The sequence below is a fragment of the Ostrinia furnacalis genome, unplaced genomic scaffold (assembly GCF_004193835.3).
Source record: "Ostrinia furnacalis isolate ACB-3 unplaced genomic scaffold, ASM419383v2 OfSCF1416, whole genome shotgun sequence".
Lineage (NCBI taxonomy): Eukaryota > Metazoa > Arthropoda > Insecta > Lepidoptera > Crambidae > Ostrinia > Ostrinia furnacalis.
In genome coordinates, this window is record NW_021131655.1 from 52,037 (window position 1) to 75,275 (window position 23,239).

The 23,239-nt window shown below is 37.5% G+C and overlaps 1 protein-coding gene across 4 annotated transcripts in view; it reads right to left on the reverse strand.

The window, feature by feature from the left end:
* Positions 1-23,239, reverse strand: part of LOC114352697 (phospholipase D3) — a 53,007-nt gene that overhangs the window by 20,298 nt on the left and 9,470 nt on the right. For 2 of the 4 annotated variants that reach the window (XM_028304370.1, XM_028304369.1), the window contains exons 2-6: positions 2,555-2,667; positions 2,217-2,381; positions 910-1,087; positions 571-705; positions 106-228 (exon numbers count right to left, since the gene is read on the reverse strand). In XM_028304370.1, coding sequence (XP_028160171.1) covers positions 106-228; positions 571-705; positions 910-1,087; positions 2,217-2,381; positions 2,555-2,667 — 714 coding nt within the window. Of the gene's footprint in view, positions 1-105; positions 229-570; positions 706-909; positions 1,088-2,216; positions 2,382-2,554; positions 2,668-2,920; positions 3,087-3,314; positions 3,400-23,239 lie in introns of those variants that run through there. The other 2 variants (XM_028304373.1, XM_028304371.1) reach the window with 2 other exon arrangements.

Consider the following 23,239-nt stretch of genomic DNA (forward strand, 5'->3'; position numbering starts at 1 on the left):
CCCTCAGAAGAATTCGAACCCGCAACGGCAACGTATGAGCCAAGCGGCCGTCGATAGTAGTGAAAGTTACGATAAAAGATTGATAAAAACTTCACAAGTACTTACTTGGGTCAAAGACCGCCAGTCCATGTTGGCACTTCCAATGTAAAAGTGTGTTCTATCTACTATCCAAAACTTTGTGTGGAGAACACCACTGCCCAGGAGCTTGGAAAAATTTAAACTCCTGACCTGTGCAAAGTAATTGTTAGTTAGTCATTTCACCAAGAATATAAGTAGATATTTAACTATCTACCTAATAATTATTAGAAATTGGAAAGAAATTGTTTAGTGTCTTGCTTCGTTGGTTACGTTTTGAAAAATAAAACGTTTAAGGCTGAGTTGCACCACCTAACTTTAACGGTAACTATGACGATAACCGGTGCTTTTTGTATGGCGTTTGACAGATTTTTGACGTTTGGCAAAGCTAAAGTAAGATGGTGCAACCCAGCCTAAAAGTGTTGGAAATCAAAGTAAGATCAGATCTCGAAAAAGCTCATAGACTAATAAACAGTAAATAAATACAATAACCACCTGTGCAGCTTTTTTCTTAACTAAATATTCAGTATCTACATTAGGATATAACTTAGTGGGCCAATTTTGAGCAATTTTTAAATTAATTTTTCGTTTTGACCCGGCAGTGTATAAAGCTTGGAACACTTGCTCTCCCTGAAAAAGAATAACACTTTAAAAAATGTGTTAAAAATAACAAAAAAAAACATTAAAATTATAATAGCTGCTCTATCCATCTCTCTCACCTCTCATGGCCAGAAAGCCTAGAAATGCAAATATTTGTTTATAAACAATGTATTTAAAAACCTAGAGAGAGATGTATAAAACATTTCCTGTATTCAAAAGCATTGTTTGACTTACCTCTATTGAGGAGTTATATGGATACATCTCATTAAACCTAAGGGTCCAGTAAAAGGATGCTATTTCTATGGATGTTTGAGCTTCGTCTATGAGATTTAGCCACGCGTTTTTAGTGGGAAGATGTGTTACGTTTGGAGGATACATGTGACCCTCCGGTATACTCTCTACTAAAGAAAACCTGAAAAAAGATAGGTAGTCTGAGTAAAGTCATTAAGGCTGAGTTGCACCACCTAACTATAACGGTAACTATGACGATAACCGGTGCATTTTGTATGGAGTTTGACAGACTTTTTATATTTGGCAAAGTTAAAGTAAGATGGTGCAACCCAGCCTAAAAGTTGTGTAGTAAGCTACAGTTGGCTTTATTAATTTTGTTACAAAAACTTTTGTCAATGCAAAAAACAATTGAGTCCTATTTCTAAACAGTGTCAACAATTAACAAAATGCAATCTAATTAGATATGTATCACCTATCACATCAATCAAGCAATGGGTGACATGACATCATTTGCAATCCAATAGTGCTCTTATTAGGTATCTCTAGGCCAACATAATATTTGCAATTCATCATAATCATCTAGCATAGAATTTCAGTAGATGCTAATACTGCTTTATTAAAATAGCAAAGGTGTGACTTTATATTACAGACAATAGAAATACATTGAGTATCATAATTTTACTGAACTAACAAAAAACATGCTTGCATGCATATTATATTTCAGATCAAAATATTATCTTCAGTCAATAGCCAGAATTTGAAACTGTTATAAAATATTTGCACCACTTTGTCAATTTGCCATATGTTTGTCTCGAAGCGCTGGTAGGGCCCAAAAGATAAGGAGACATGTAAAGTGCATAATAAGGCCATAAGGGCTACCTTTTCTTTTTTTATTATTTTCTATAATAATATTTTAACGTTCATAAGTTGTTCACTTGTGGTCTAAACTGAATAAATATTTTTAATTACTAATTTTTTTTTGTTGTGGTACTTCTTATTATTATTGGTTTTTTGGGCCTTTATTTGCGCCATCTCGACCAGGTTTGATCTATTGTGGTACTTCTTGCCTATAATATTATGTGATATTGATTTCTAATTTACATAAACACAAGTGCCATCATCATAGGATGTCCACAGCTGAACAAAAGATTCAAAGATTTATTCACCGAGACTCTGTGATACATTAAAATGTGTTTTCCAGATTGTCCAGTTGTAAGCAACCTGCTTTCTGAAACTTTTATGGTCACCTATCAACCTTGTTCTTAAGTGCCAGCTTAACAACAAACAAAAGGAATCTGAATGTGTCTTACCTACACTCATCTGAGCAATGCATATCAACGGGTGCACTGGGGACAGCGGTCTGCGCTGTGTGGGGCTGGTCCAGCAGCGGCACCAGTACCACCAGTACGATGAGAACTATCACTATAGATACGGGAATGCACGATGGCCTGCACCATATGCTTTTCTTCTTCCTCCTAAAATAGTTTAGTCAATTAGCATTATAACGTAACATACACAGAAATGACATGAGTAAAACCTTCTGTGTTTACGGTTCTAGAAATATTATTAATTTGAAAATAAAAAATGTTAACTCTGTTAGAAGTTTTTGGAACTTGTTAACTTTTTTGTAAAGAGAATATTTTCTTACTTGTCGTTATAGCTGTTCCCGTTTTCATCTCTCATCATAAATATTTGTTCCCACTGCTCCAACTCCTCATCAGACGACGATGCGTTCCCCACACTCCCAGTCTCGAGCACAGTCTACAAAGAAATGAAAGAAATAAGCAGTTTTAAAAACTTTGAACGATATCATTTAAGGTTATGGCGCCAACCTATTAAAACAATTTTCCAAGTATTAAAACATCATAACATTAATCAAATTGTTAACTAACATCACATGTATGTAATTTAACTGTTAAACAATCGCATGAAGCAGCAAAGATCACTTTTATTTGATAAATTATGAAACACAAAGATCCGATTCATAACACATAATAATCAAAACAATACTGACTTTCAAAGTATTTTTTATGCGTGCGGTAATGCACTCTGGCAATAACTTCATTTTGAGCGTTTAATTAAATAACAAAAAACAGTCACAAAATAATACGTGAACAAAGAAAATTAATTCCTTCTTTTATTTTTCTCAGCCAGCCCCGCAGTGATAACGATCTGTCAAATTGGCCTGTATGAATGAATGACACACACACGTCAATTTTTTGACAATTAATTTAGTGATGTGTTGAATGAATATATTTATCAATCGATTACAAATTAGAAACAAACACATTCTTATTGTAAAGTGTACGAACACAGAATCAATAAAAGATGCCATTATTTTTTATTATAATAAAAAATACCCATAGAAAAGAAATCACAAAAGGCAAGAAAATATCACGAGTACGAACCATTTTAAAGTTTGGTTTCACTTTCACTAGGTAACTAAAGAATGCAAAGTCAAAATATATAAATCACTAAACAAACTATTCATAACGCAAGCACGATAACCACATGTATAAAACTGCATTTTCGTATATCCTGTTATTCCTTTACAAGCCGTGCAGGCGCATTAGTAGCAAAAATATAACTGCAAAGTAGATGACGTCGGCAACCACCGCATTGTACATGTGCATTTTAAATACTAGGTTAGTACAGACCGATAAACTATGCAGGGCACAACTTTTCGAGCAAGTAATATTGCTGTAGTGCTATTTATTTTCGTTTCGTTGCCATTGAATTGACTAGGTATCAAAGAGTGATTTAATACATAGTAAACATGCGTCATTTTTAACGTATAGCTTGACATAAAATGCTGTTGCTTTAAATTCAATAAGGACATCATCCATTTTGGTCCAAAATCAAAAGTGCCGGCCAAAAAATAAAAGTGCTGTATTCTGATAGAATACGTCCGCCTTAGCATTTATTACTATGGCACCAAAGCTGTAGCACCACTGTGCATCGTAGTATTTGAGTTCTAAAAATATATGAAACGACTGACTTTGATCTCAAATACTACGACGCACAGTGGTGCTACAGCTTTGGTGTCATAGTAACAAATGCTAAGGCGGACGTATTCTGTCAGAATACGGCACTTTTTTATTTTATTGGCCGACACTTTTGATTTTGAACAAAAAATGTATGAATAGTCGATGACTTTTAGATCTCAAATACTCGACGCACAGTGGAGCTACGGCTTTGGTGCCATAGTAACAAATGCTAAGGCAGACGTATTCTGTTAAAATACAGCACTTTTTTTTGTTGGCCGGCACTTTTGATTTTGGACCAAAAATATATGAAACGTGGATGATGTCCTTTATGTAACTTACTTTATAATTTATGTAATTCACGTTTATTTTAAAAGTTTAAAATAAATTAAGTGACCAAGATCTTGAATTGCTTACTGCAAGGTTTAAAAAGATAAAACTACTTTACAATAGTCTAATTTCTTCAACATTAATTTCTTCCTTAGAAATATTTATTATATTAAACAATGTAATTATGATTAACTTGTATACATACGTTGTTAAAATCTTCAAGATTATCACTTGTGTCACCCTAATATCATATGACTTGCTTTCCCGCGTGACGTGATACAAGCTTCGCGGTCGCGTGTTTCACTACTATTAGGCACCATGTATTTTATTTACAATATCTACACTTTTATTTTTACCAAAATTACAAAGCATGACAGCAAATTTTATACAGCGTGGTCGTGTGAACTCCACTGGCGACAATTTAACACTGTGTCAAATAACTTTGATTACAATATAGCTAAAAAGACTCAAGAGCGCACGCAACTTTTGCCATATTATGGTAACTATGAATAAAAAATGTGTGTTGTAATATTAGTAATTAAACGAACTAAAATAGGTATTCTTCTTCTTTGCCACAAAACATATCAACAAGTCGGTATCGATTAAAGAATCGTTATTTTATGCAAAGACTTCACTAGTAATTTTGGGGGAAATAGTTTATTGGCGCGAAATTTTTAAAACTTTTACGAATCCCCAGATTCAAGATGTTTATTTTTGATTGTTGTGTTCACTACTAATAAATTATGAAGATGTAGTTTGTAGGTCTACAAAGATCATAGGTAATGTCATTTGTTACATACTTAGATTATTTATTAATTAACGTTTTCGTAGTGTGCTTGTAAATAGGTAAATCCTAATTGTTAGCTACGTACTGAGGGTGTGTGTTCCGAAATAGTACTGCGAACAAAACTTACGGCAGTGATTTCGTAGAACATAAATTATTTTATTATACAAATAAATAAATATTTTTATATCCAGCACTTTTAAATCACAATAAAATACAGATACGCTTTGAACTGGGTTTAAAACCTCCACGGCTCCTGGTACCTTCGGTCTCCGTAACAATACTGAACAAGTAAATTGCGAATTTACTCAGTATCATGACGAATTGAGGAATATTCAAATTGTGGTAAATATTGCGTGCGAGAAATAGTACGATAACAAGTAGGTACGAATAGTTATTTACTTTCAGAGTCAAAGCAAAGCAACCATGTCGCTTTGATCGATAACTTTGGGTTTTTTAATGAATGAACCAGGTAATTAACTACCCGTATACATTATATGAAAATATGATTTTGTCTAGTTACTACGAAATAATTTAATTTAAGACTAATTAACTCCCTAATAGAAGAAAATTTCTAATCATTGCTTATTTTAGAAGTAGCAATCTACCAAACAATTTCAAAATAATTACCTATTACCCCTAGGTAATAGGTAATCCTACTAGGTGGACCGAGGATCTGGTAAAGGTCGCGGAAAGAGCCTGGATGCGGGCAGCGCAGGACCGTTCATTGTGGAAAACCTTGGGGGAGGCCTTTGTCCAGCAGTGGACGTCATTTGGCTGAAACGAACGAACGAATAGTAATATCTAAAATACATATTTGAAAATTTGAGATGCAGAATCAGCTAATCATAAAAAGGTTAAAAAGGGCACTTTAAACTGCAGCCAAGGTAGAGTGCTATTTCTAAGAAAATTTCATGACTAACCTTGTTACTTGGCAATACAATTCTTAAAACAGTGGATTGCTTTCAAGTAATTACAGAAAATGCCAAGGTATCGCAGTAATCAACTAAAGGGGCTTCTAACAACTGTAAGTATGCCATTTTTCTACGAAAAGTTTGTGAAGTCGCCTTGTGAACCCTATCGATGCTTTTTAAAACGCCAACAAGCATCTCAGATTATACCTACTCATTGATTCTCGAAAAGAGATATTTAGCTTAATAATTATTTCTAAACTACACACACCGGCAGATTTAGAGGAACGGAAAAAAAAGCATCAATATCATCATTATTTTAGGAAAAAAATGCCTAATTATGACATTATTTTTTAATTTAATTCTAAATATGAAAAAAATAATTGCCAACAGTATATTTTTTTAATTATTTTGTTTAAATTACCCCATCAACAGTTTCGTTGAGTGTTTTGAATTGAATGAAGCTTTTGCTAATTTGGATTTCTTTTACGTGAAAGATGTTTTTTTCTGAGAATTTTGTTGTGTAAGCATTCAGTTACTTATAAGGGTTTATTATGCCCAGCTTAGCACCGTCAGAAATCATTAAGGCAGATGAAATGAGAAGTAACGGCCATGCATACAAATCGGCTGCCGTAAGACGTCGTTGATCAGTATCGACCACCCATGGCAGTAACCAACGGTACAGATTGATCATTTCTGTCGTTAGGAGGAGGGTTCAAGTCAGAAAAAGGCGTACTTCGCGACGGGATGACCGTTTTTTACACGAGATGAAAATGGTCAAATGTCATTTGCACGACCCCTTTGCAGGAGGCGTCGTCCAAACTTTTGACCGGAAGTCGTTATTTCTACTTTCGACATTTTTGGACCAAATCGCCCAAAGTGTGGCAACACTGGAGAAATTTCTTCACCCAAGCAAAACCTCTTGACAAGACACACAACCGCCTCATACAACTCGACTTTCCAAAGTGTTGCCAACTACTCGAAAAATGAATTCCAAATTTTCGAAATTTTCAACTTTTTACAAAATGGCCGCCCACGCCGCCGCCATCTTGATTTTCTGACATTTCGGATTTTTCCCATAATCTGGGTCGTATATGCGGCCAAACGTCATTTTTATTTTTTTTCTGCCATAATTCTTTCTGTCTGTCACTAACTTTAAAGTCACCCATGTCGCAAAAAAAACTTTTCCCCATAACTTTCAGTGTTGCCAGACTTTTTTGATAAAAATGGTGAAATGTCATTTGGGTCTCCAAACGTCACCAAACTGCATACCAAGTTTATGGAATTTTTGGAAATTTCCATTTTCTACTATCCGGGGCCGTGGTGGAAAATTTTCTTCCAAAATGGTAGTTTTTTCCTATTCATGGCAACACTCGAGGAACAGACCAACAATCGCCCGGAACATTGTACCCCACTCCGGTGTCGCTATCTACCGGAAAATTGCTGTCAAAGTTTAGAAATTTTTTGATCGCAACAAAATGGCCGACGGCTCAGCCGCCATCTTGTTTTTTGATAATCTGTAAATGTGGCCTTAAAGCAGACTATACAAGTCACAAAAACCAAAAGAAATTTTCAAAAACAATAGCGCATCTCGGAGTGACACCTCCCTAAAAACACCCCGAAATCGCATTTTCAATCCAAGATGGCGGCGCGGCCATTTTGTTTTTCCATTTTTTTCTCACATTAAAATACACCTTTTGGCAACCCCAATCAACACCCAGAAAAGAAAAAATTCAGGACCAGAGACAAAAAAGTTGATGTCTCAAAAAATGCCGCCATTTTGTTTTTTGGTTCAAAAAATCTAAAAAACCTGGGTGTCAAAAAATCTAGTAAAAAATAAACACCAACAATTTTACCCCCCTCCCCTCTAAATACCCCAAAAATACCCCTGATCAGTCAGTCAGTGAGTGAGTGAGTGGTAATCGAGCTTTATATATTATAGATAGATAGATAGATAGATAATGAGCTGCAAAAACATTTTACTAACAATTTAATAAAAGGATAACTCTACTCTACAGAACACTCAAAGTTTATAAAAACTGTTCGCGCAAAGGATAACCAAAGAAATTCCCCAGCCCGAGGGAAATTGAGAACAATAATGGAATCCCTGAAAAAGGTCCGACCTTTATTGTGTTATAGACCAAGTTTAAAATATTCATGGCGCTCCACGACGACGTTATCTTAGATCGCACAAGCAATCCACGGTTTGTTAGTTCGTTCGTTCGTTCGTTTCAGCCAAATGACGTCCACTGCTGGACAAAGGCCTCCCCCAAGGTTTTCCACAATGAACGGTCCTGCGCTGCCCGCATCCAGGCTCTTCCCGCGACCTTTACCATGTGTACCTTTACCTTCTCGAGTGGCGACCATGGGCTGGAAGACGTAGTGTGAGCAGGCCTCCTACTAGGTGGACCGACGATCTGGTAAAGGTCGCGGTTTGTTAGTAGGTAGGTACAATTTTTTCTATAGAATTTGACCAGCTGTTGCAGCGCGGCGCGGAGCGGAGCTGTGCGAAGCGGAGAAGAGAAATGGAATAAATGAAAAGACAATGCCGGAAATTGGCGTCTTTTTTTTTCGCGCGGCCATCGACCAAACTTTGTTTTTTGATTACAAAATAGTGTAATAAACCAAACTTACTATGACATGTATACCTCTAAACTCAGTCTGAACTGAGTTACGAGCATTGGAAGGTTGATGATTTTCATACTAGATTTGCTTTTTGCGCGCAGTTTTGTAAGAAATTGCAACAAAATAGTGAGATTGTATGTGTAAACAAACAATACCATCCATTAAAGGCTCCTGACATCAGTATGGAGCAGAATCAGCGCAATAAAAAATTTGCGCAATATTTTGTTGCAATTTCTTACAAAACTTGCGCACAAAAAGAAAATCTAGAATGAAAATCATCAAACTTCTAATGCTCGTAACTCAGTTCAGACTGAGTTTAAAGGTATACATGCTAATAGTAAGTTTGGTTTATTACACTATTTTGTTATCAAAAAACAAAGTTTGGTCGATGGCCGCGCGAAAAAAAAAGACGCCACTTTCCATACAAAATCTTTGGCATTGCCATTTGATTGGTTATTCAAAAGTTCAAAACGCTTCTCCTTAACCTTACCGCCTTAACTTTCTTTAACTAATCAAACAAGCATGTTGTATGTAATTTATTACATCATAATACCACAGATAATATACTCGTACTCGTATATGAGTATTTCTCAAAAAAAATGTACGTAACGAAACGGTAGTAACGAAATAGTAAGGCCATAAGGCTTGTTATACATTGGCGAAATATTGTGAATGCTCTAAATTTATTCAATTCGAAATATTTGTAAGTATGCACCCAAATACGGGGTAATATTAAGGGGTTAGAAATAAAATAAGGGAGTAATCATTCATACTATTTTAATAAAATTATTTTTGTTCCATCATGTTTATCCATTTTGAGTCGTTCTCTGTAAGCTTTTTGCCTTTTGGCATTGGTTTTTGGCGGCATTCCTAAAAAACAAAAGAAGTAATCACATAAAAACGTAATCTAAATGATTTGATTATTTTTTGCTGGTGGCACTTCTGTAAAGCAGATAGTATCCAATCCTTTTGTTATTGACGTTCTATATTTTTTGAAATAAATTAAGTAGTGAATATTACTATGCTTAGTCAGGTAATAACAGTATACACCCAGCATTATGTTGTACTTTTTCGTAACGTAACGAAATTCGTAAAAAACGTAACGAAATATTAGACAAAATGAGATCAGAAACAAGTATTTTTTTGATAAAATTTGTTACAGCAAATATAAAAGCTTACTAAATGTTCGTACCACACGTATTACAAAAAATGGTTAAATGAAGACTTACCGTTCTATATAAAATCGCTGATTTTACTGCCTGTTACGAAAAAGTAATCCCACAAAACACACACGTTTTCACTAATTTTCGCGATAGATGTTATGGCGGAGACGTCAGGCCAACAGCCATTCAGAGTGCAGCTATTGTTGTCCGTGTAAAATAAATACGGAATTGTTCAGAAACCATGGGAAAGTAGAAATAAATCGTAACTAAAGAGTAAATAACGAAATAGTAAATGAGAGCGACTCATTTTGTTTTTTTGCTTTAAATTGCCAATTCATTATGACACCCCATAGAAAATCAATTTGATACAGAAACTGCGATTACTGTAGAACGATAATACAAAGAAATTTACAATAATTTAGTTACGTATCGCATTTTATGAAACAAAAATACATGAAAAAGCTAGGGTGGCAAACAGGTTTTTGTATGAAAGGTAAAAAAGGACTATTTTTAAAATATCTAAATATTTGGTAATAAGTAGGATTATAGCTATAATTCTTCGTTATCTTAAAGATTAATATTCATCCTTCAAAATTGTGTGTGTGTTTTTTTTGTGTGATGATTTATAAATATAAAACTTTTGAACTGTTTCAAAGCACACTTTTTTTTTTCAAAATGTACATTTTTTTTGAGAAATACTCATATTACTATTTTAATCTAAAGTGGAAAAGCTGCCAATAATTGTAAGGGAATCTTCGAGCTTCCGGTTAAACTCTGACCTTTCGAATGTCAATATACACTCTACATTGTAGAGTAACAAACTTGCTACTTTGTAACTTAATAAGTGACAACTGACAGCAGAACTAAGCGTTTAGGTCAAGAGTCAACCTAAAACTGAACATAGAACATGCAAATTGGTTTAAAGTAGAGCACGGACCGTAATAGCTATTTCATATGTGATGATTTCGTGAGCAATTCTGAAGGTATCTCATTTGGAATACCCCAGGGATCCATACTCGGGCCATTGTTGTTCCTGATATATGTTAATAACATCAATAAAATAGGCCTAACCGGCTATCTCACACTATACGCCGATGATACATGCTTATTTTATTTTGGTCAATCCATCCATGAAATCATCACCGACGCTCAAAAAGACCTGGACTTGCTAAATAAATGGTTTCTACAGAATTTGCTAACAATTAATACACAAAAAACGTCATATATGATCTTTTCTGCAAAAAATAAAGTAATACCCAAATATAATGCGCTGAGAATAAATAACGTAACTATCAAAAGATCCTACCAGGAAAAGTACTTAGGGTTACTTATAGATGACAGATTAACTTGGAGACCGCACATTGACTATGTTAAATCAAAACTAACATCATTACTAGGAGCACTTCGAAAGATTTCACATTGTATTCCGAAACAAATTAAACATACTGTCTACAATTCCCTGGTAAAATCTCATTTGGATTATCTTATTGAAATTTGGGGATCTGCTGCACCAACCAATATTCATCCATTACAGAGAACCCAAAATAAAATTGTTAAAGTCTTATTCCATTATCCTTTCCACACGAAATATAGTAAAAAATATTAATAGTGACAATTTAAAAATTATGTCATAAACTGCATTTAAACATGAATTTGATTTATTGTTTGTTAAAAAAAATGAATTTTAGCGAATGTTTTTCGATAATAAAACGCAAATCCAGGAAACGTTTTTATACGACCGGTCACTTTTCGGTCTTCATGGAATGGTCATTCATTTTCGCTCTGCAACACCCCCCCCCCCCATGAAGGTTACTTTTTATTCAAAAAGGTTACATTTTTTTATATTTCTGGTAATTTCTGACAAGACCCGACTGGCAACACTGGTACGGATCGCTCTCAATGCGCTCTCGCAGTGCGTGCGAGGGCGATGTGTTGATGTTTGGTGTGGGGACGGCGGCGAAGTACAACACGTCTAACACGTATAAATACTAAAATAAGCACTGTCAATGAAAAAGTACCAAAATATGCAATAACGCTATAAAAATAGCATTATATGCGTTTGCATATGCAATAATGCAAATGCATATAATCCGATGTCTAGTCATAGCTTAGTAAAACAATAAATAAAGTAAATTGTTTATTGATTTCAACCCTTTTTGGAAAATATTGTATCAATTAGTAAACAAAGGCTCAGTAAAATATTCAAATTCACTCAATTAACCTATTCGTAGAGATTTTACTTAAATAATAATAAAAATATACCTACTCATCGTTTCAGGGGCATACAAACATTTTATTTTATTTTATAGTGCATTTTGCAAAAATAGCAATCCATTATCGTTGTACGAAACACGAGTTCCATTGTCCGGTATCTTTTTTGTTTAGCAGCCCTATTGTTCTCATAGCAAGGTCAGACACAAAATTTAAATAATAGTAGAAAACAGCTTGTTGTACCAGTACTATGTACCAACACCGTTGCCATGGTAACGTGGGTAATAACAAAATTAGGCAAACACTCGTAAAATGACCGAGCGAACAGCTAAATTAACACCCCCAGAGCTGTAATGCGTGGACTTGACAACATAGTGGGACATGTTTGGAATACGAAATGGAACATGTCACAAAATAAATGAAATAAGTGGGCCTTTGTCACTTTTTCGTGCTTCCGTTGCGCTAATGGATGGGGGCATTGTCATTTTAACACACTTTTAAAGTAGCACTAGCTATACTAAAAGGCACCCAAAACTTGAATTAGAAAGGGTAAATGTTTTTTACCTTTCGGCTTTCTTTTACAACTACAAATAAAAAGATATCATAATACATTTCCAAAGGGGCAGAAAAGTTCTCGAGTGGCGACCACGGGCTGGAAGACGTAGTGTGGGCACGGGGCAGGCTACCTACTAGGTGGACCGACGAATACGATCGGAAGAACCTGGATGCGGGCAGAGCAGGACCGTTCATTATGGAAAACCTTGGGGGAGGCCTTTGTCTAGCAGTGGATGTCATTTGGCTGAAACGAACGAACGAACATTTCCAAAAACTTTGAATTACTATTTACATAATATCCGTTGTTTTTTTGTTAAATAGGTAGAATACTTACTTCAATAACTCAATATAAATTTTGAAATACGACCTAAGATTTCTAGCCGCTACGCCGTAACGCATACTCGTAACGTATCGTAGACATAGATCTCGTAGCTACACTACGCTACGATTCTACACCGTAGCAACAGTTACGTTACACATTGCGTTTCGTAGCGTCGTAGCAACGCGTACTCGAACTTTAATGGTAATCTAGATAGTAAGTTTTCTTTGACCATAGCATAGCCGTAGACGTTAAGGTGAACTTATTGCCTATTAGTAATGTTTAGAATTCCAGCAAAATTGATAGTAGTTTGTGTTAATCGGTAAATTGCGTGCGTCCGAGCTCTTAGCGTTGGACCCGCAAGTGTACCNTGCAAACGGCACCACCCCAAGTTACTATTTCATTTTAAACGGAAGGCGCTAATTTTAAGATTAACGTAATAAACTGTATGTAACGTTTCACTAACGATGCGATAAACTTAATGTAAAACGAGCAATAAAATAGTGTGTTAAGCAAGCCCAATGAAGACAAACAATTCACGACTGTAGCACAATGTTATTCAGCTTTTGAATTCCGTTAAATTAGCAATTGAATTAAAGATCTTAGGCTGGGTTGCACCATCTTACTTTTACTTTGACAAACGTCAAAAATTTGTCAAACTCCATACAAAAAACACAGGTTTCGGTCATAGTTACGGTCAAAGTTAGGTGGTGCAACTCAGCCTTAGAAATGAATAAGATAAATTAGCGATGCATGGATGAAAGTTTCAATTAAGTATACATCAAAGCCTGTATTATAGATGGTAATCTCAAAGCTCTTTTGACATAATAATCTCGTATGTTCTTGAAGTTGGGTAACCCGCTTCGTAGCGTCAGCTCTGAAGTGAAGAGATAAGGTTAAATGGGGTTTAGTAACGGTTAGTTAACTTGACAAGTAGACTGTTTGAAGTTTGAGCATATACAAAATATACATACATATTATGCTATTATATTCCAATATAGAAAACCCTAACACTATCCCTTATTGGTGAAAAATAGCACTCTATTACAACAATAGTGCTTATCGTGATGTGCCTGCCTCCATCCGTAATTTTAAACCTCTAATTTAATCAATGAAACATCGGTTGCTACGTAGACAATTTCTTATAGCCTACATACGCCGCACGCCCCTACTTTAAAATAGAATTTCAATAATTACTTATCTCAGACTCTTTATAAACGCTCATAAACAATTTATTTTGTCGAATTGCAAAAAACACTTTTATGGACTAAAAGTCATAAAATTATTCTGAAATGTGCTTACGTTTTGTCTATCAACCCATAGGCTTTTTACGACTGGTACTTATCGTGAAAATGTACTTCATTATTATTCTAAAATTGAACCTTTAAAATATGAAACGTTTAAAGGTATAAAACAGACAAAACTGTCGTTGGGGAGTTCATCAGACTTGCAAAGTCCCGCGACCAAGTGTTTTATCGAGAGGCAAAAATAGAATGCACATTGCACCTGCCTGATGCACCCGGATGGAAAATGTATCGAAAGAAGAAAAAATGTAGGTACTACTCGTGTAAATAATCCGGGAGATTATGTATTGAACTCACTCAGCTAACTGATAATAATGTAGGTAATTTTGTGATGTTTTCAAGTTTTTGAATATTTTGTTAACTTGCTTGAGGTAGATATACAAGATTGATGGACAAAATTCAGTCAGTTCCTAGTTTTTTCTGCTTCTAACGACTGCTAATACATATAAGGAGCAAAAATATATTTGTAGCACTTAGGTATGTATGTACGAGTATTCCATATCTGTATAAGAAATAGTTAATCGTATTCTCTCCCGTCTCAGAAGATTAAAGTAGAGGCAGAAAACGTTGTGAAAGACCGAGTAAAATAAGTAGGTATTATACAGGGTGTTAGGTAAATGGGTATATGAGCCGACACTAGCCCATGTTAACATGGGCATATAAATGGTATGGTGAAGTTAGAAAATTGATATCTTTATTTTAATTATTTTAATTTTCATATAAATCGGATTTTATAAAATTTATTTTGTATGAAAATTTAAAAAAATAAAATGATGATATCAATTTTCTGACTTCACCATACCATTTACATGACCATGTTAACATAGGCTAGTGTCGGCTCATATACCCATTTACCTAACACCTTGTATAATAAAAAGACTGTAGCAAGTGCAACGTATTAAAGTTGATAAGGATAATCTCTTTGAAAGTTACCTAAAATCATAGCTGGGCATTAACTCGTTAATCCGTTAATCGTTAATTAACGAAGTTAACATTTCTATTAACGGATTAACTTTTAAGTTAACTTTAAAAATTGTTAACGGACTTGTTAACTTCCGTTAAATAATCCTAAGTCCGTTAATCGTTAATCCAGTACCTACTATTTACCAAAAAGATAGGTACAGCAGGCACGCTGAAAAACGCTAGAAAAACGCGTTCTGACAAGTACGTTCGGGCTTCCAGAACTTCCAGAACCCAAAACAACAGTATTTTTAACCAGATCACTAACGAAACGATATAAAAAATGATATTTTTTATTTATTTACAAGCTTTATATTTTTGACTTGTTACAAATCTTGCAACTGAATTTATGACCAGTTTTCCTCAACCGATTGAGCTGAAATTTGTTAAACCTACCTACTTATGTAAGTACAATGACAATGCAATGTTATGGTACCATTGAGCTGGTCTGATGGTGGAGTCAGGAGGTGGCCATAGTAACTCCTAAATGAAACTGCAGAATCACATCGAATTTGGGTTCGTTGATTTGTCTTTTCGAGCATTTTAGTACTAGATAATGTCCAGGGTCCTGATGATGGAGTCAGGAGGTGGCCATAGGAATTCCTAAACGAAACGGTGGAACTTTATCGAGTTTGTGTTTGTTGGATTTGTCTTTTCGAGCACTTTGGTGCTAAATTGTATTGTAATTGAACCAAGGCCAGAGCCTTCTCAGAATCTCAGAAGACTGAGATACTAATAATAAAAAGTGTAAAATAAAATTATAATATTGAAAAACTTTTTTAAAAACAAGCTTTTATTCTGAAATGCAGTTGTACTAAAACGAAAATAATAATTGTACTTATGCAAACATAAAGAGGAATAAACTCCATGCGTGATATACAAGCTTTCGAAATTTTTTTTTCGTTTTATTATCATGTGTTAACGGATTAACGATTAACGTTAACTTGCGTTAAATCTTGCTAAATGTAACGTTTTAACGTTTAACGAAGTTAATTTTTTTATTAACGGTTTAACGATTAACGAAGTTAACTATTTGATTAACGGTGCCCAGCTATGCCTAAAATGAATGAACGAACGGAAAGAAACGAAAAGATGAATGGCACGTCAAAAAGACAAGAATTTTCAACGAAAATGTTAGACATATAAGTCCTGTAAACTATGCTTCCTAATTTTATGCACTTTGCACCCTTGTAATTATCTCACTTCCTAGATAGCTTTCATATACTCTAAAAAGAGTAGGTAAGCTTGGACACTATCTACTACTATTAAAACTATAGGTTTAAGTAAAAAATCCCAGCAACAATTAAACTACTTACATAAGTAGGTACTTTTGATTTTGCTTTGGTACTTACATGAACAATTATTTTCAGTTTAAGTATTGATCTTGAAAAAGAAAATCGTTAAGTAAATATTGAAGCACAAATCCAATTTAGATTAAATTTTACTCTAAGATAACGTACCTTCCAACTTCGTAATAAGACCCGATAAAATGAGNGTTCAAACCGACGATCCGCATCAAGATCTTGGGTCATAGCGGTGTTGCTGTCATGGACACAGGGGCTACGAACTGCCTCGCCAGTCCGATGCTGTACCGGACGTTGGTGGACGGCGGCGTACGCTTCATGGAGACGCAGCGATCGATCGGGTTAGCAGACGGAACACGACAGGTACACGATGTCCTTATAGGTGACGTGACTGTCGTCCTGCAGGGTCGAAAAATATTTACCACATTCATGGTGATCCCTGGAGCTGATACGAGGACGCTTCTAGGACGCGATTTCATCCGAGATGCAGGTATTCTCATCAATATCCAGCAGGCAACGTGGAGTTTTGCCGACACACCAGGCCGGCGGTATGCCTTTGTAAAGGACCATGTACCTACCCCTACCGCCGATGCAGAACTGATGCGTGTCGAGGCCACCAAGCTGAAGCTGAGGGATGATGAAGGTGTTCACCTGAGTGATGAGCAGCGCGACAGGCTTAATGAGCTGTTGGTGGAGCACGCTGATCGCTTCGCTCCCGATGGCAAGCCTACGGATTTCGCGACGCACCACATTAAGACTGACGAGAAGCAGGAGCCTATCGCTTCTCCACCTTACCGACTGTCACAGGGTAAGAGGCAGCTTCTGGAGCAGGAGCTGGATAAGTTGCTGAGAGACGACATCATTGAGGAGTGCGAGTCACCTTGGGCAGCAAACGTCGTACTTGTCACGAAGAAGGATGGCGGCGTACGCCTCTGCGTGGACTATCGCAAACTCAATGCCGTGACGGAGCCGGACCGGTACCCTCTGCCGAGGATGGATGATGTCCTGCACGCTGCGAAGACCAGCAATTTCATGAGCACGCTAGATTTAAGATCTGGCTACTTCCAAGTGAGTGTCGCAGAAGAGGACCGCGACAAGACCGCCTTTATCACACCCGTCGGTACGTACCGATTTAAGCGGATGCCCATGGGTTTGCGCAACTCTGGCGCTACTTTCCAAAGGCTTATGGACAGGTTCAAGTCGAACATCCGGGGCGACGTCTCCGTGCTATGCTACCTCGACGACCTGATTGTCTTGTCTGACACGTACTCTCGACACCTGGAGGACCTGGAATCGGTATTTGATAGACTCGCATTATTTGGTTTGCGCATCAACCGCGAGAAGAGTTTTTTCGCCAGAGATTCGGTGAAGTTTTTAGGTCACCTGATAGTCCCAGGAGGAATACAGGTGGACCCAGCCAAGACCGAGGCCATTACGTCCCTGCCGCCGCCGAGCAACCTGAAGCACCTGAAATGTTTTATTCAGACGACGAGCTGGTTCCGGCGGTTCATCCCCAACTATGCAGAGATTGCCCGGCCTTTGACGACGCTGCTAAAGAAGGACGCCAGCTGGAAGTGGGCGCCGGAGCAGCAGTCTGCCTTTGAACAGCTGAGACAGCTACTCGTGACGGCGCCGATATTGCGGCAAGCCGATGAGACCCAGCCGTACAAGCTACGAACCGACAGCAGCGGCTATTGCCTCGGGGCAGTTTTGATGCAGGGGGAGGGGCCCGACGAGCGCCCCATTGAGTACGCTAGCCGCCTCCTGACTGCCGCCGAGAGGAACTACACGACAACGGAGCGTGAAGCCTTAGCAGTTGTGTGGGCTGTCACGAAGTTTCGGGGATACATCGAGGGTTCCGAAGTAGTTGTCATTTCAGACCACCAGCCCTTGAGATGGCTGATGAGTGTCAAGTCGCCCAGCGGAAGACTCGCAAGGTGGGCGCTGACACTGCAAGAGTACAACATGCACATCGATTATGTGCCAGGTAAGTCCAACGTTGTAGCGGACACCCTATCGCGACCCGCGTGCAGTGAAGAGACCAGCTGTGACCTGTGTCTTACCGTGGTCGATCTCCCAACTCAGAGCGCATCCGACCTGCGCGAGAAGCAGCTTCAGGACCCTGAGATCAAGAGGATTATAGACGACTTGGAGACGGAAGACGAACCCTTTAGGGGGAGACAGTGGTCAAACCGCGGCTACGTGATGTCAGATGGAATTTTATACAGATGTGGTCCTGAATCCGACGAGAATGACGACGCGTGCTTAGTTGTACCGACGAGCGAGAGAGCAAAGGTCCTCGCTGATTACCATGACGCACCGACGGCTGGTCACATGGGAGTCGAGCGCACGCTGCACCGGATCAGTTCACGATTTTATTGGCCTGGTATGAGAGCGACTGTGGCTGAGTATGTGAAGAATTGTGTGCCCTGTCAGCGGTATAAAGCTGATAACCGCAAGCCAGCCGGCCTTCTTCAGTCCCCTGCCGGAGCCCGCCGTTTTGAAGTAATGTCTGTCGACCTTTTCGGTCCCTTGCCTGAGACACCCGCGGGGAACCGATGGATTTTGATTGTCGAGGATGTTTGCAGTAGATGGATCGAACTCTTCGCATTGAAGAATGCCACCAGCGTAGAATGTGCCAAGACCCTTATAGAGGAGGTTTTCCTGAGGTTCGGTGTGCCGAGGAGGATGGTAAGCGATAATGGCGTGCAGTTTGTTAGCGAGATCATGCAGCAGGTCTGTAACACGTTCGGGATCGATCAGTGCCTGACGCCATTCTACCATCCTGAGGCCAATCCTGTGGAGAGAAAGAACAGAGACCTGAAACCTCAGCTGGCAATCCTGGTGGGTAGAGATCATTCGTCGTGGGACGAGCACATAGCTTCCGTGAGGTTTGCGATGAACTCGGCATTGTGCACTAGTACTGGGTACTCACCTGCGTTCCTTACCTTCGGGCGGGAGCTGCGCGCGCCTGCCGACGCACTCACTGACATGAGGGAGATTGTGGAGAATGATAAGTTCGTAGCTAATATTACCACTTACCTTAGGAAGCTGTCCTCCGCACTCCTCGACGCTAGAGATGCTCATGAGAAAGCCCAGGCGATCCGGAAGAAATACGCCGACGAAGGTCGTCGGCCGCCGCCCGACTATAAGGTAGGCGATTTGGTCTTGCTGAAGACCCAGGGTTTGAACGACACTGATCGAGGTCAAACCCCTAAGTTTAACCCTAGGCGTGACGGCCCGTATAAGATATCGAGGGTCTTGAGTGACACTACTTACCTCCTGGAGGGAGAGTCTGGAGCGAAGTTAGGGAAGTACCATGCCTCACAACTTACTCCGTTTGTTGGTCACATCCAGCCGCCTGTTAGGGAAAAGCGTAGGCGAGGTAGGCCGCGTAAGTCTTAAGCTAGTCCAGACCGCGTTGCGTCGTCTGAACTAGAGGGGGAGGTTGTAACGCGGCAACGCTATTTCATAACGTTTGTAACGTTATCGCGCGCGAACAACGCAACGTTAGTGTTATCACGCCATCTCGTCTAATAGCGAATCACGCGGAAGTATGGTGCCGCGCCCTTTCCTCGGCCAATCGGCGCGAGGCAGTCCCCCCGCGCGTCTCGCGACTCACGCGGAAGCTTCGAGAAGTTTCCTTCTTCCCGGTGCGCGACGCCAACGTGAACGGTCGATTTTGAGCTAGCCTATTTTATATGTGGAAATATGTAAATTCCCATGATTGTTTGCCACGAAAAGTTTGTTTAGTCGTAAGCTTATGTTTCAATAAATGAATATTGTGAAACCACGATTAAATATCTTTATTTTAATTATTTTAATTTTCATATGAATCGGATTTTATAAAATTTATTTTGTATGAAAATTAAAAAAAATAAAATGATGATATCAATTTTCTGACTTCACCATACCATTTACATGACCATGTTAACATAGGCTAGTGTCGGCTCATATACCCATTTACCTAACACCTTGTATAATAAAAAGACTGTAGCAAGTGCAACGTATTAAAGTTGATAAGGATAATCTCTTTGAAAGTTACCTAAAATGAATGAACGAACGGAAAGAAACGAAAAGATGAATGGCACATCAAAAAGACAAGAATTTTCAACGAAAATGTTAGACATATAAGTCCTGTAAACTATGTTTCCTAATTTTATGCACTTTGCACCCTTGTAATTATCTCACTTCCTAGATAGCTTTCATATACTCTAAAAAGAGTAGGTAAGCTTGGACACTATCTACTACTATTAAAACTATAGGTTTAAGTAAAAAATCCCAGCAACAATTAAACTACATAAGTAGGTACTTTTGATTTTGCTTTGGTACTTACATGAACAATTATTTTCAGTTTAAGTATTGATCTTGAAAAAGAAAATCGTTAAGTAAATATTGAAGCACAAATCCAATTTAGATTAAATTTTACTCTAAGATAACGTACCTTCCAACTTCGTAATAAAGTAGGGGCAAAGAATATAAAGTATGGCTTAACTAAGCTTTGTTTTCGTAATATAAAAATCATTAGCGAATCCAGATTCTAAACCTAATTAATACTTTTTAAATTACTTTACTAGTTAGTTGTATGTTTAAAGACTAATAAGAATTACTGATTGATGAATTTCTTTGAAGTTAATTGAAATTTTGCTAGTAATAAATTGGTAGGTAGCTAAAACTATGCATTGATGAAATATTAAATATCTACGAGGGTCTACGTTTTTAAAGGCTGAATCTGGTACTCGTAAGTACGTAGTAAATGTTCAAATAATCCTCTAATGTTTTTCCGTAGTATCAGTCAATATCAGCACGTACTGTAAAGTAAACATCTATTCCATTAAGTCTTTGCGGTGGTTTCAATTCAATCGACATATCAATAGAGCCGCCAAACATCGTCGCGTGACAAACCGCTGTAGCAACAGGCACACGCAACACGCCACAGGTAATACCGAATGTGGCAGTAACCCATCTTCGAACGGCTTTATTACGTTACATAACACATGAAAAAATGGTTAGCTTTTGACGAAGGTGATATGAAATTATCTGACATTATTTGAAGAATTTATCAATTAGATAGTCATCGGTTAGTTATAAGTACCTATGTATTATATTACTCGCGTTTATTTTGGTCAATAGAAAAGCTTACATTCCTACCTATAATTCAGGAATTTTCATGTAGGCACTATGAAGAACACCCCTATGATTAAAAGTTATGCAGGTTTTTGCCTCTGGGGACTACTTATCTAATTTAAAATATTTTTTATTTATTTATTTCAAACTTATATGCACATAGAACAGTGTACATAAGGCTATAAAATATTGTCATTTTGTGTGAAACTGAAAAATATTGGTATCTTTTATGGAAAACACCACCTTTAACTATAACCACAGAGGTTTTTTTTTATGCCAGGTTCCTTTAACTTTATCCACAGAATATAGCAACTTACTGTTTCGCATACATTTTGCAAACGAAATTATCATAAAAATCAAAGAAATGAATGGGCTGTCGTAAAAACAACATGATTCAGTGAACTACTCGTAAAGTTAATGTCAAAGTTCACGGAACTTTAATTAAAAAATGAATGCGACCTTTTGATACCGAGTATTTGGTGTTCCCCTTAATACAGTTCTAATAAGTAATTCCAATGTCTAAATCTGGCACACCAGACAGGCTGAAAAGTTAAGGGATAATTAGGAAAGAAAAAAAGTTCAACTCGGTCAACATTTTGCCTAGTAAAGGAGTAAAAGTTGACATTATTCGAGAAAGATTGTAGGAAGAATGACCTGGGCTCTTTCTCGATTTGCTGGATCCTGCATTACTGGATTCCACAAAACTGGGTTGCCGTGGGAAAGGACCCATATCACAGCACATATAGCACCTAATATTATAAAAAAATATAACCCTTTAGACATATCATATCATCGAAGGAGATTCTCGAAAAGATAAAATCTGTTTTAAGCTTAACTCGCCTGTTGAGTTGAGAACATTCACGGAAGGTAAAAGCCACTTGTCGTATTTCAGACATCGCAATGGCGCAAATACAGGTTTCGACAGATAAGTAAAACTCCTGAGGGAAGAGGGACGGTGAACGGGTAACAAGTAGGGTCTAGGTAGGCAAGTAATGTAAGCTGAACAACTTCTACACGTTTTCAAGACGATACACTTACACCTAAAGGTCGTTTTATGCGAATATTTGATTAAATGCCTAAGTTCACCATCATTATGGTTTCAGCCACAGGACGTCCGTTGATGAACATATGCTTCAAATGATTTCCGCAATGACTGGTATGTTGACTGATAAGGTCCTGCTTAAGTTCATACAAATTCAAAATAAGTAGGTAAATACGTAGCTATAATACGAGTACCTACATTGAGACAATAATTTGTAGTCGTTACTGAGATAAACACAATATTTTTAGTAGCAACTGAAGTTACAACATTAGAAATAATTTGTTGCATAAGTCGGCCTGAGTTCCAAGAAAATCAATTAACATTATGCACTTTCAGAACGGTCGGATAAAAATATAACAGTCTAACCTTCAGCTCACTATAATTTATTTTTGCATGCAACATTGTTTTCATTCTGTTAACACAAAGGGACAAATACCTACTATGAAACACTTTATCTAATGAATAGATATAGAATTATAGACACGATATAAAAGATATGAACCACTCTTGAGAGTAAATACTGATTACTTAGCTGTCAAATTGTCGCCACGTCCTAAATCCTAATACATAGATATTATTTACTTACTCTAAGACCAATAGCAATCAGAGAAAAAGTTCATCAAAGTTAGGCACTTTGTCAAACTTTGTCATGGCAGTCTACCTTGTGAAGATTGTTTCCTTTTGAAATAGTATACTTTTAGTTGTTAGGTTTAG